At 44.4% G+C, this 12,640-nt stretch overlaps 1 protein-coding gene across 1 annotated transcript; it reads left to right on the forward strand.

Moving 5' to 3' along the window:
- Positions 1–403: 403 nt before the first annotated feature.
- LOC104076866 (aldose reductase-like) lies at positions 404–7,398 on the forward strand (the record flags this gene model as incomplete). Its single annotated transcript, XM_009577880.1, has 9 exons — positions 404–571; positions 1,857–1,973; positions 3,232–3,309; positions 3,959–4,081; positions 4,577–4,677; positions 4,853–4,934; positions 5,454–5,537; positions 6,294–6,376; positions 7,118–7,398. Coding segments are annotated over 9 exons (879 nt in total), but the record flags the coding sequence as incomplete, so codon positions are not given.
- Between the last annotated feature and the right edge of the window lie 5,242 nt (positions 7,399–12,640).

Consider the following 12,640-nt stretch of genomic DNA (forward strand, 5'->3'; position numbering starts at 1 on the left):
GCACCGAGGGTCCCGCCCTGTCCGCTGGCCCCTCGCAGCAGCCCGAGCTCCTGCGCCGCTGCAGGGCTCAGCCCAGGAACGCGGGTCACCGAGGCCTGGGCTGAGGCCCCTCCGCTGGGCTAAACCCCTGCTGAAGCTGCCGGGGGCTTCTCCTCTGAGAAGCGGTGTGGGGAAGTGAGGAGGCCTTGGCCCGGCGCTGGAGATCGGTCCTGGTGTTGGGGCCGAGGCTCTGCCTGGGCGTGGGGTGACACAGGTACAGCTGGAGGCTGGCTTTAAGCTCAGGAGCCTGTGCTTGAGATGTGTGCAGAACCAAGGAGCTTTATGGAAAAGCTACCCTCTAGCTACCTAAGGAGGAGCATGGGAGAAGCCCAAATCGAGACATAGCATACCCTTTTCCCTTCAGTCCCCCCCAGGTAAGGTGGAAGCTGCAGTGATGGCTGCCATTGATGCTGGGTACCGACACTTTGACTGTGCCTATGTGTATCAGAATGAGAAGGAAGTTGGGGAAGGGATCCAGCAGAAAATCAAGGAAGGTGTTGTGAAACGAGAGGACCTCTTCATCGTCAGCAAGGTAAAGATCAGATAGCCTTGGATTGTGGACAGACCTGCTTTACCTGTGATATTTTTATAGTAGGAAACTAAAGTAGTTTTATGCTGTAGCATTGGAGAAACTTGTAAATGAGATCACTCCTGATACTACTTTCTTCTGCTTCATCAGCACAGTGATACAGTTGGATTCTCTCCTGTCCACTGATAGTAAATTTTATTGTTATAGCCATTGGATAGGAAGAGAGAGTTCCCTGACCTTTGAGCAGGGAGAAGAATCACCCTTATCCTAACTGTGTGGTGGCAGCTTTCTTCTCCAGTCAATCCAATGACTGAGGGAACTCAAGACTGTGATTTCCCCTCAAAGTCCACTGAGAACTTGAGCACCACAGCCCTGCTGTGGTCTGGCACTCTGATGCAAGGAGACCCAGAAGTGCTGGGGGATAGATGAGGAGGAACCTGGCCCTGCATCTCATAGCTCTGCTGGAGCAGAGGGGCCATCTGCAGACCAGCTAGTGCAGGAGAAGGGGAGCAGGAAAAGGTAGAGTGGGCCAGGTAGCACCAAGCAAGGTAGAAACCTGTAATGCAGAGGTCTGAGATCACTTGGTGTCTTAGACTGATACAGAGGCAGAACCAACAGCACCTCACTGACTGCTGAAGCACAGCAGGGCAGATAAGATTAGCAGTGGCTGGTGCTTGTTCCAGCACCTGAGCCCACAGTCCTGCCAAAGGGGTGTCTTTGCTGTGCGAGGAAGATGAGGTTCTGGGCACCTTGGGACAGCGTAATCTGCTCAGCACATGTCCCAAGGAAGGTGTGGGTTCTCCTTCCCTTGCTTACTAAGGAAACCAGGTTATTTAGCTGGATTCTGAAGTTACTTCTTACCTTGCTAAAGGTTGGTGCCAACCACTTCTTTGTGGCTTGTCTTATATTTTCTTGGCTTTGCCTGCTACATTCAATGCAGGAGTCTTACACATGGTCAGGAATGACAGATATATGTCTTCATTTAAAAGCCACCTATTGCAAAGGCAGACTCTGTGTAAGAGGGGGTAACACAAATGATGTCTTAACTAATGGAACCAGAGGACTTTCTCTGTTATGGTCCTACTCAAATACATGTGCTGTCACTGCACGTAATGCCTTCAGCATCACGAGCCAGTCCTGCCCACAGAGCAAGCCCCATCCGAAGAGCACTAGTATGGCCTCATTCCACATCGCCTTCCAAAGAAGATGGAGCATTTCTGTCCTGTGCAGGAGAGTACCAGAGGGCTTTAACCCAGGAGGTCACAGTGTGCCTTGGTTTTTTCTCTAGCTATGGTGTACGTTTCATGAAAAGCCTCTGGTGAAGGGAGCATGTCAGAAGACTCTTGCTGACCTCAAACTGGATTACCTGGATCTCTACCTCATGCACTGGCCTTTTGGTTTGAAGGTACAGTAACAGCAATGCCCTTGGCTTTGTTTCTTTTGACTACTGCTTTCGGGGGCCTATATGGCTTTACAGCCCAACAATTGCTGTGCCTGAGAAAGACAATCGCGTGTCTACCAGCACTGCTCTGGTGCTCAGCTTTACTCTGGCCACGTGAGCCAGGTTCTTGATCTCTGCCCCTGAGACTGCTGCTTGCATACCCCTTTGATCCTGGGAATGATGGTCTGAAAACTAGGGGCAGGTGTCCCAGCTGCAAGCATAAATAGGCTGCTCTCCCTTTCTCTTATGAATCAGTGTATGCTCATCTCAGAATTACCCCTTGTGGGAAGGAGGGCTGCGCTTTGCTGCCTGTCAGAAATTTTCCTGTGTGTTACAGAATCGCAGAGCAAGAGAAAATATTTCTGTTTTCCATTTCTCTCTTTAATCACTAAGTCCTTAATACTGTACAGATTGAGCTGACCTTGCCTGTAGGAGTTTTAGTGTTGCTCCACTGAGACAGGAATTCAAAAGGTCAAACTTCTTGGGGGCCTAAACTCTTTCACAAATTAGTGAAGGAGCTGATGTCTCAGGTTGACTATTTCTAGTCTTAGCCTTTCCTTCCTGCTACAGTCTGATCAGTCTCCATCCTACCTGTTGCTTTTGAGATGCTCATCTTTATTTCATACTCTATTTTAGCTTTACATTAACAAAGCCAGGAAAGTGAAACTGTCTCAAGGTGACAGTAGCAAACAACTGTTAAACACAGTTTGGTCTTGGTGTCTCTTCATAACTTGTACACAAAGGCTCTTCTAATTTTCCTAGTGTTAGTGGCTTTACGCTGAGCTTTGTCTTGGAAGAACTTCCACTGCACATAATACCTCTTTTCAGCAGAACTGGTGTTGTATAGACCAAAGCTATATGTTCCCAGTACCTAAGTCCCCTGATGTCCTTCTGGAAAAAGAACACAACAGTTCTTCTTAAGTGGGCACAAAAGAACAATACACAAAGTGAATGTGTATGAGACTGGAGGCTATAGTTCTGAGTGTGGTTTGTTTCCTTGTAGGTGTTTGGGTAAGTTATCAATTTGAGGGGTCTAGCAGAAAAAACTGTCTTTATGGGAATTGTCATTGGCAAAAATGCCTTCAATCCCTCCTACTCCTCAGGAAGGAATGACTGAATGTAGACAGGAATCAGTGTTCTTGCCTGCACTAAAGTTTAAGCTATCATGGTATTTAAGTGAACTTCTCAACATACTTTCAAGCATTTTCTTTCTCCCGGACAGGCAGGAGAGGAGCTGTTTCCCACAGATGACAAAGGCATGTCTATACCCAGCAACACAGATATTCTACATACATGGGAGGTAAGTTCAGCCACAGTGGAAGAATCATGTCTTCTGTCCTCAGCAGTGGTGTTAGTTTCAGCAGTGACAGAATGGCTCATGCATGTATGCAGAATTAGTTGGAAAGAATTCACAAAAGTATGTGGTAGCTTTTAAAACTGTGCATGCTTAGTCAAGCTATTGTTCCTATTCACTGTGGATTAGCATTTCAAGTCACTGAGCTGCACAGTCACTTTCAGTGGAGCTGCACACCAGACTGAGGTTAGAAAAAGTTATTTACTTGACCTTAACTGTATGATTTTTCTTCACCACAGTCCTCATGCAGTTCTTGAACTGCTCAAACAGATTTTACAAAAATAGACACTTAGGTTTTGATCCTGCCATCCTTGTAGGGCATAGCCCTCCAGTGTTGTGACAATAGTAGACTTAGTCTTCTTTTCCTTGTGTAACTCGGTGAATTTCAGGCTCAGCAATGATTTCGGGCTTTGGTGTGATAGAATACGTGGCACAGATACTACCAGTATCCACTCTTCCCCTGGAGAGTCAAAAACTTGGCAAGTCCAAACAGTTATTTTGTGCTTCCCATGAAGGGAAACAAGCCATATCAGGAAGAATGTATTCAGATCATGTCACGTACACTGGATGCTGACTTTGCTCCCCTTTGTGTTAGGCCATGGAAGAGCTGGTGGATGCTGGTCTGGTAAAAGCCATTGGAATCTCCAACTTTAACCGGGAGCAGACTGAAAGAATCTTGAACAAGCCGGGGCTGAAGCATAAGCCTGCAAATAACCAGGTAAGCTTGCAAAGTGACTGCAGGTAAATAGTTTCCAGGGATTATAAAGATCTATTACAGCTGAATGAGGAGATGGAAAACGGAGAACAAAGTAGACACAGCATGTACTCTAAATCCCGCTCTGCATATTTCTCGGTACAAAAAGGACCGAAATATTTCCTTTTATTCACCTTGTTGAACTACTGTTTACAAATTCTGGAGTATTTTTTCCCTGTGAAGCATTCTCTCTGGAAGGATAAAGAATCCAGACATGAGCTATCATTCTGACTCTAATCAGTGACTTTTATAAAGCCTCTCAGAACGAAATCCCAAAAACACATAAGGACTTAATACAAAAGTTGGTGCCCTATAGAATTATAGTCTTGTATTGTCACACAGACCACATGCAGGGCAGGATGAAGGCAGCCTGTAATTAGGATTCAGAAAAAAAATCTCTGGAGCATGGCAACAGTACAGTAGTTCTACAACTATCAGTCTCTACTCCTGTGTTGGCAGATTGAGTGTCATCCATACCTTTCCCAGGAGAAGCTTATCAACTATTGCCAATCCAAAGGGATCACTGTAACAGCATACTGTCCCCTTGGACGCCCTGACAGGTAATTTCTAAGTGGGTTAGTGTGGTTTAAGTTTGGAGCATTCAGACTAATTGAATGAGTAATGGCACAGGTGGTTTTGGTTTTTGTTACGGGTTTTTTTTTTTAAATTATTCATGCTAGGTAGACTCTTTCTGGAGTGACTCTTTGCCACTTCTTCCTTTTTGTCTCTGTGTAGGGGTAAGCCAGAGAATCCTTCCCTTTTGGACGACCCCAAGATCCAAGAGATTGCAGCCAAGCACAACAAAACCCCAGCACAGGTATATAGGTGCTGACAGTGGGTACTCCTTCCAGTATTACAGCCATTAAAGAAACCATCAAAGCGAGGCTACAGCCTCTATCAGTGTCCCTGTGAACTGTGTGTTCTTTTCTGGTGTTAACAAGCAATGCAGGTTGCTTACTATGTGGCCTACAATATGTGCCAGTATCTCTTTGGCCCTCAGCCAGAAAAAGGTTCTTGACTCACTTTCAGATGTCACTTCCCCTCTCAAGTCCTCTTGCAGAGAATGAAAGCCTTGCATAGACTGCTGAGAGTCCAGGGGGGAAGAAAAGGAATTGACTGTCCCAAAACTGGATGGGAAAGGAGGCCTTCCAAGTGGGCCTCCACCACTTCCCTCTTTGCCCTTCAGGAGCGCTACCTAGGCCACAAGAACAGGAATGATTTGAAATGCAGTTCTGCAGAAGCACGTGTAGCTTAGGGAAAACAGCTATTAGAACAGGCTCTGCTTCCTCCAGAGCAGGAGCCGTCCTCTCTCTGACTCAGTTGTCTGTTCCTACAGGTTCTCCTTCGCTTCCAGATCCAGAGAAACGTGATTGCGATTCCCAAGTCTGTCACACCACAGCGCATTGTGGAGAACTTCAAGGTGAGTCATTAGGAGTGACCTGGGTGCTGCCCTTCAGGGATGGCATGCCTTCCCCCTGCAGAGCCAGCACCGATCCTTTCTCACCCTTCCCAAGTTCTCCTCAGGCAAGAGGACTGGGCTTTTTCTTTCTGTCTGGAAGCTAGGGCTACAATGAAAACTACAGCTGGAGAAAAGATACACAGAGCTCTTGGAAACAGTATGCTCATAACCTTATCAGTCACCTTACATAGTGTCTCCTGTTCTGTGACTTGTGGATGAAGTGGCAGGCAGAGCTTGCTTGGAGCTCAAGTGCAGTAACATTCCTCAAAATATAGAGTAAGCAATGCTAAGAGAAGAGTCCTGGTGTCAATAATCCACATTGCTCCTCTGACTGTTAAGTCATGGTTTTCTTCCTGATATTGGACATCAAGATTTCAGAAGTAACATAGCTGGATTTATTGAAATAAGAAAGTCTTCCAGATATTTCTTTGGAATTGGAGAGAAATGCATCTTCCACAAATAGAGGCATTCTGCAACACTCAGTGCTCACCAAGCATCTTGGAACAGCTGGCACATGTAACTGCAACTGGCAGTCTTTTTTTCCCCTCTGCCAGTAGTCTCAAAAATCCAAAGATACTTCTTTTCCTTTCCCTGTCTCATGAAGCCATTATTTCTAACCAGCACCCTTTCTGATGTGAACTTGTTCTTTAATCTTGTGAATCTTGCTTCTGATTTGATTTGTTCAAAGAGGTGATTTCCAGCTGTTTCTCTTCTTAGGTGTTTGACTTTGAATTGACTAAAGAGGAGATGGCAACCCTTCTCAGCTTAAACAGAAACTGGAGGATCTGTGAAATGATCACGTAAGTCACAGCTTGTTTCCTTCAAAGTCTTACATTTTCAATAATCTTTATTCTGATCTTACAGGTACTGTATAGCTGTGGGTGTATTTTGAAAACTGAAATCATTTGGGGGATCTGTTATCTAATATCTCAGTGGAGTTATATTTTCACTTTATTGACTAAAGGATGAGTATAAGTCATACTACTTATTCATTGTGAATCCTTTCTCCAGGAAACTTTGTGTGCCTGGAATTCCAACAGGAGGGTTCTAGTTGGTAACTTTGGTTATGTCCATATTGGAGAAATGAGCATTAGGCAGTTTTAAATTTATGGTAATTTTTTTCTGTGAGTTGTTATAAACTGATGTCAGCTCTTACATAGGTGGCTGGGGGAGGGAATGACTATCTGAAGTGCAGTATGAAGAACGACTGCTTGCAGATGTGCACCTTGGAAGCCTATAACAAGACAAGAAGTCTTGGCTGAAAGGCCACAGAAACTGCTGTTTCCTCCGTAAGCAGTGTGAACTTCAACTCTTTATCTAGAAAGTAACTTGGTCCCACTGCTATTCAGTGCTCAGATAATAGGAAAAGACTTGAACTTGTTGGTCATGTATGCCATTTCTATACTAACAAGTCTCTTAAATTCATTCTGCAGTTACACAATTCAGAGCCTCTCTTGAAGGCTCCTCTGTACACCCAGTGTAGTTCTATATAGCATTTATTTCAGCTTTGAGAGTAATTTTTCCTCTTTGATTTCCTCCAGGTGCAAAAATCACAAGGAGTACCCTTTCAATGCAGAATACTGAAGATAGTTTTATCCTGCCCTCCTACAGGCCTCTGGAGTCTAATGAGCTTCTGCCATTGCCTAGAGTTGTCCACTATGTAGCTTGCACACTGTATCTCTCCTGCCAGCAAAGGCATAGTATATGTATTCAGTGACTTTGGGTTTTTCTTCTTTGGTGGAAGGAAATACTAAAATTGTTCTAAAGAACAAAATATGGGCTATAATTTTCTACTCATTAGATAAGTGTTCTCTGCATGGCTGAAATAGGAAAGCAGAAAACATGAAGAATGAACCAGCAAGTCATTTTATCTTCTGTCCTGCATCAACACCACTTAAGGCTGCAAGGTAAGGATATGTGAGCATGGAAGAAAGAACCATCCTGAAAGAATGAACTACATTATCACTGCCTGAAGATAAGAGACAACAATAAACTTCACTTCTAGAGCACAGCCCAAAGCTTTCTGGAAAAGAAGAATAAATGGGAGAAATGTCCAGACCTACAGATGCATACCAACTCATACTGGGCCTTATTTCAGTCGCATTCTTTACAGGCTGAAACTGGACAGAGATCAGTATTCAATTTTATTCTTATCCAAAATAAAATGTTTAGATTACTGCTGGTTTGGAAGTTCTATCCTAATGTGAAAAATGGACAAACCAAGTCACTTGTATCAACAATGTCAACAACTGGAAACTATCATCCATATTCAATTTTAAATGATGTCGCAGGAGCATCAATATCTTGTCTTGATCAAAAGTTGAATAACTTGGTATAATAAGCTTGCTGACAAGAACAGAGAATGACGAGCCTTAGTATGGACTGTGGATCAACAAGCAACAGGAGACCAACACCTGAAACTGCTGGAAAGCTATACAGTGGCATCACTGTGGACTGATTTGGTTGGTAGCCTGTGCTGACATCTGGCTATAAGAACCCAGAGTAACAGAGACTGGGGTGAGAAGGGAGACTGTGTTAAGGAGGTGTCTGATACTGCATAGAAGCAGAGGGTGCAAGGTGGAACTGTTAAGTGTTAGTACTGAGCTGCTGCCCAGAGCCTGACACTGGAGCAAGTGTTATGTTCCCTCCAGGATATGCTGTGCTGACTTGCTGGCATGGTAATTGGGACAGGTCTCTGTTAACTGTAACTATATATATGAGTAAAGCTTTCTCCTGACAAAGCCTTTCCCGTATGGTGGAGGATGCAGGTAAGCCATGTTGGGCAGTACTAGGATAGCTAGGAGGTGTTTCAACAGCATGGCACTTCAGGGGTCCGTAAGTGCAATGTGCCTTGGGCTGGTGGACACAACATCTGCAGTACAACTACTACATTCTGATCTATAACATCCACACCAGATCAAGCTGTAGAGTCTGACAAAAGCGTATGAAGTTTGAGTTGTATTTAAGCAACTGGGTGGTCTGGAAATGTCTTAAGAACAAGATGATTAACAAAAAACTGCTTTTGTAAAGGTTAATAGTATTAGGACCCAATGCCAACTGACTTATTGCTTGTGCCATACTAACTTCTATTGTAATTTAGTGTGCATCAAATGAACACACTTACACAAGCTTGAGCTACTTGCATTGTACATCATTAGTTTGTAAGTATGAGTTGTGATGGTGTGCTCTCCCCTGACCTGACCTTTTCGCATAACCCTGCTCAAGCGATAACCACCTGTGGTGATTGTGATGGATGCATCCAGCTAAAGTGGAGTCAGGGGAGACAGATAACAACACAATAGGCAATGCATTCACCTAACCACAGTGCTGGTCAATGTCTGACTCAAGCCAAATTGGGAAGAAACTAACATCTGCAGTTGGTATGTAAATATGACTGAGTCAATCATCTCACCCCCATAAATAATGGGCAGCCCAAGAGCCCTTTGAGGTCTCCTGCGTGGCAGTGGGCTGCACGCCAGGATCTCCCCTTGAGTAGGGATGCCTCTCAAGGTTACTCCTCGAGGTTGAGAGATTCTTTGTCACGCCAGGTACTCGGTAAGTGAATTGGGAATAAGTGACTAATGGCATGCTAAACTTTGAAATCTTAGCTAAGTGATGTAAAGGATTGATTGCGCACATATATAATCCTTTAGACATAAACCGTTGACCAAGTCTGGGACTAAGTTTGGATCTAGCTCCACGTAGACTTCTCTAAGGGAAGGAGTTTAGAAAGCAAGGGGGTCCTTTCTGAACCTCATGACTCAACGGGAAGGTCTCCCTGACAGTTTTGTTTGACCCTATCCTCTATGCAGTAAATAATCAGTGTACCTTGCCATGGAATCTTGTTAAACCACTGTCTCGTTTACCATTCAACTTTGTTAACTCACTGTCTTGTATCAAACATATTGCTGCTTCTCTCTTACGAGTGAAGTGCATCTCTTTCCTTCTGTGACATGAGTGCATGTATGAAAGATGTTTGACAGATGGCAGAAAGGCTGAGAGGTGGGATGTCACAGGAACATCAAGATATTGTCTTAACCAGGAGTAGAATAACTGGATATAATGAACCATGGCTGACCAGCCAGTGCAAACAAGAATTGTGTGAGGAGTCTTGGCACATATGAGCTCTGGATGTGAAAGTGACAGGAGAACAACACCTGTAAGTGCTGGAAAGCTAGATGGTGATAGTGCGGACTGATCTGACTGCCAGCTTGTGCTGACACCTAGCTTTAAAAACCCACAATAAAGGAGACTATTGGGAAACATCACTACAGATATCCAAAATGATGAGGACAGAAGGCTGTAATATTACCTGTTAGTGCTGAGCCACTGCCCAGAGCCTGACAGACAGGTCAGAATCAAGTGTTGTATTTCCACCAGGTGAGATCATGCTGACTCACTGGAGTGGTAGATGAGGGACACATAATATTACACCTTGTGAATACTTCCAGGTATTGTTCTCCTGTAACTTTCACATCCATAGCTCATATGTACCAAGACTCCTTCTGTGCCTATGTAACACTCTCCCTGACAGGCTATTCCTGCATTGATCCACTTGGTGAATTCAGCTAGCAGTGTCACATTGCCTTGTGCTCCCTTACCCCATGACAAATGCAAGAAGAACTTAGCCTTTTTATGTGATTAAAAAAACCAAAGCTTTTGTTTTCAAGTGAGGTGTGAACAAAACTTGTACTTTTGGCTTGACCGTTACGAGAGAGACAGGACAATGGACCTCAGATACATTACAGCTTTAGGTGTTGTTAGTACTTATTCTCACTCATTCCAACAGGAAAAACCCACAACATGCAAAAATTCTGCTCAGTACACTGATACCTTGAGATCACATAAGATATTCTAAAACATATATATACAAGTCCCTAGAATATATCTAATAGGCTTTTCAGATGGAGGTCATCCAAGTATTTCCAACCAAAACTTCAAAAAGAATGTAACATGCAATCTCAAGATGAGGCAAAAAAATATAGAAGAGGTACTGGAGTACAAACTTTAATGCTAAATATTACTTAGGCAAACAAAAGAATCAGAATTTACAAGGGGCAATGCTTGCCGCTTTGTTTTTTGGTGTGTTTGTGGGTTGTTGTTGGGGTTTTTTTAAACATATTTCCATATTTGAAACACTCTGCACTGGCCATACTTGTCCTTTACTCCCAGGTCACATGCAGCAGTGTCCTAGGGGGAATTCATCTCACCTAACTTTAGGTGTTCACAATGTAGGTGCAAGCAGCCAGCTCAGGGCCAACCTCTAAGCTCCAGTCACAACGAAGAGGTGTTTGGGCAAAACAAGGCAGCAGCATTCAGTGTGATTCAGTATGCCCAAGGCCAGGGCTGCTCTTGGCTCTTTTTTGCCCATTTTGCTTTTCAGGCTCTCCAGACCTAAAGCACTCCCTGTCCCTCTCCTGTGAACAGAGGTCAAGTCAGCTGCAGTCACCTGCATTTAATGGACACGAACCCTTCCTGGGACAATTCCCACCAATAAAACCATGTGGTGCTTTTCCCTACAAAACCATGTGGTGCTTGTCCCTACAGGTATCAGAGGGCAGCCAGCCCTCAGAGGAGACGTGAATTTCTGTTGTCATTGCAGGCTAGGAGCAAACCAGGCAGCCTTCCTGCTGGTAAAGACTGTTTCCACTGCGACCTACCCACTTTGATCATTTTGAGTCTTCTTCTTAGATGCCAAACACTGCTCATCTCTTGAAGCTATTATTTTTGGTGAATTACAATTACTACATGCAAATGTCAACACAACAAACCTGAAAGGCGCTACAATAAGCATCCAGCTTTAGTGCAAAACCTTGCACACAGATGAAATTGGACCCGTCCTCACACACACAGTTCCTCACCTCATGCAAGGAACCCTTGGGCATTTTATCAAGCATACAGTTTGCAATATTTCCCAGGCTAGTTGTCATCCACTCCACATGTGTGGAGTACTTCTTTCCCAGAGGCCCTACAATCATCTGACAACCCCAGCCACACCTTCACAACAGAGAAACAACTGACACCTCCCATGTCTTGGCATGATCTGGGGAAAGTCTCACACCAACAGGCACAAACAGCAAAGCAAAATGCAAAACCCTCTGCCCAAAATCCTCTGTTAAAAGACCAAGACATTTCTCATTCAAGAAACCATTGGGGAAAACCAAGCACCCACCTTCACAGGAGAACATGAGTTTGCAGAGGAAGCAACACAAAAATCTCAGACGAAAATGAGAGGAAGGACCAACTGCATTTCTCAGCCATGCTCTCCACCAAGTCTCATCATCTGTCATCACAGACCCTACCCAGCTCCTTGCCACAGGAACGCACGGTTTTGAAACCTCTCGCAAAAAGACACACTTAGAATAATGAGAACAAACACTGCAAGGTTTTCTGCCCTTTCTTACAGGAGATCCCATCTTCCTGGCCAAACAGCCAGGCTTTGCCAGCTTTCAGAGAGAAAGCAGAGCTCGCAGAGCACGACTCTTTGGTGGCACCAGTTCACCTTCATACCATGCCAGTACAAAATCTGACTGATTCTGGCAGTTCTTACACCAAGACCTACAACATCTGGAGTCAAAGCACAACACTGCTGATATTAATAAACTGTCAGCACAGCACCACTAGCTCAAGCATCCAGGAAATATAAAGAACAGCAGAGGCAAACTGGTACTTCAGCTGGTCTTCAGGTTGCCCTGAAAAAGCAAATTACAGGCATGGCTCAACATGTTATTTTGAAAAAAAAATTGTGAAGTACATATTGCATAAAATTTAGCAGTCATCAGCAAAAAGGGGACAGCCTACTAATGGTGCAGGTGATGACTTTGATGTTTCAAAATAGGGTGACTTCTCTGGAGGGAGACAATCTTTATCAGGACAAGTTTCCACGTGACTTCTGCTAATAATTAAGACCAAAAGGGAGGTCAGGCATGGAAAACCGTTCTCTTTGAGCCCAGCTAACACCACGTAGTCCACCTCCCCAAGAGCACTCACTCTGAGCACCAGCTCTGCACCTCTGTTAACCTTAGCTCCGGTCCCTCGCCCACCATCAGCAGCGCCCAGCAGGA

Source organism: Fulmarus glacialis, unplaced genomic scaffold (genome assembly GCF_000690835.1).
Source record: "Fulmarus glacialis isolate BGI_N327 unplaced genomic scaffold, ASM69083v1 scaffold13875, whole genome shotgun sequence".
Classification (NCBI taxonomy): Eukaryota; Metazoa; Chordata; class Aves; order Procellariiformes; family Procellariidae; genus Fulmarus; species Fulmarus glacialis.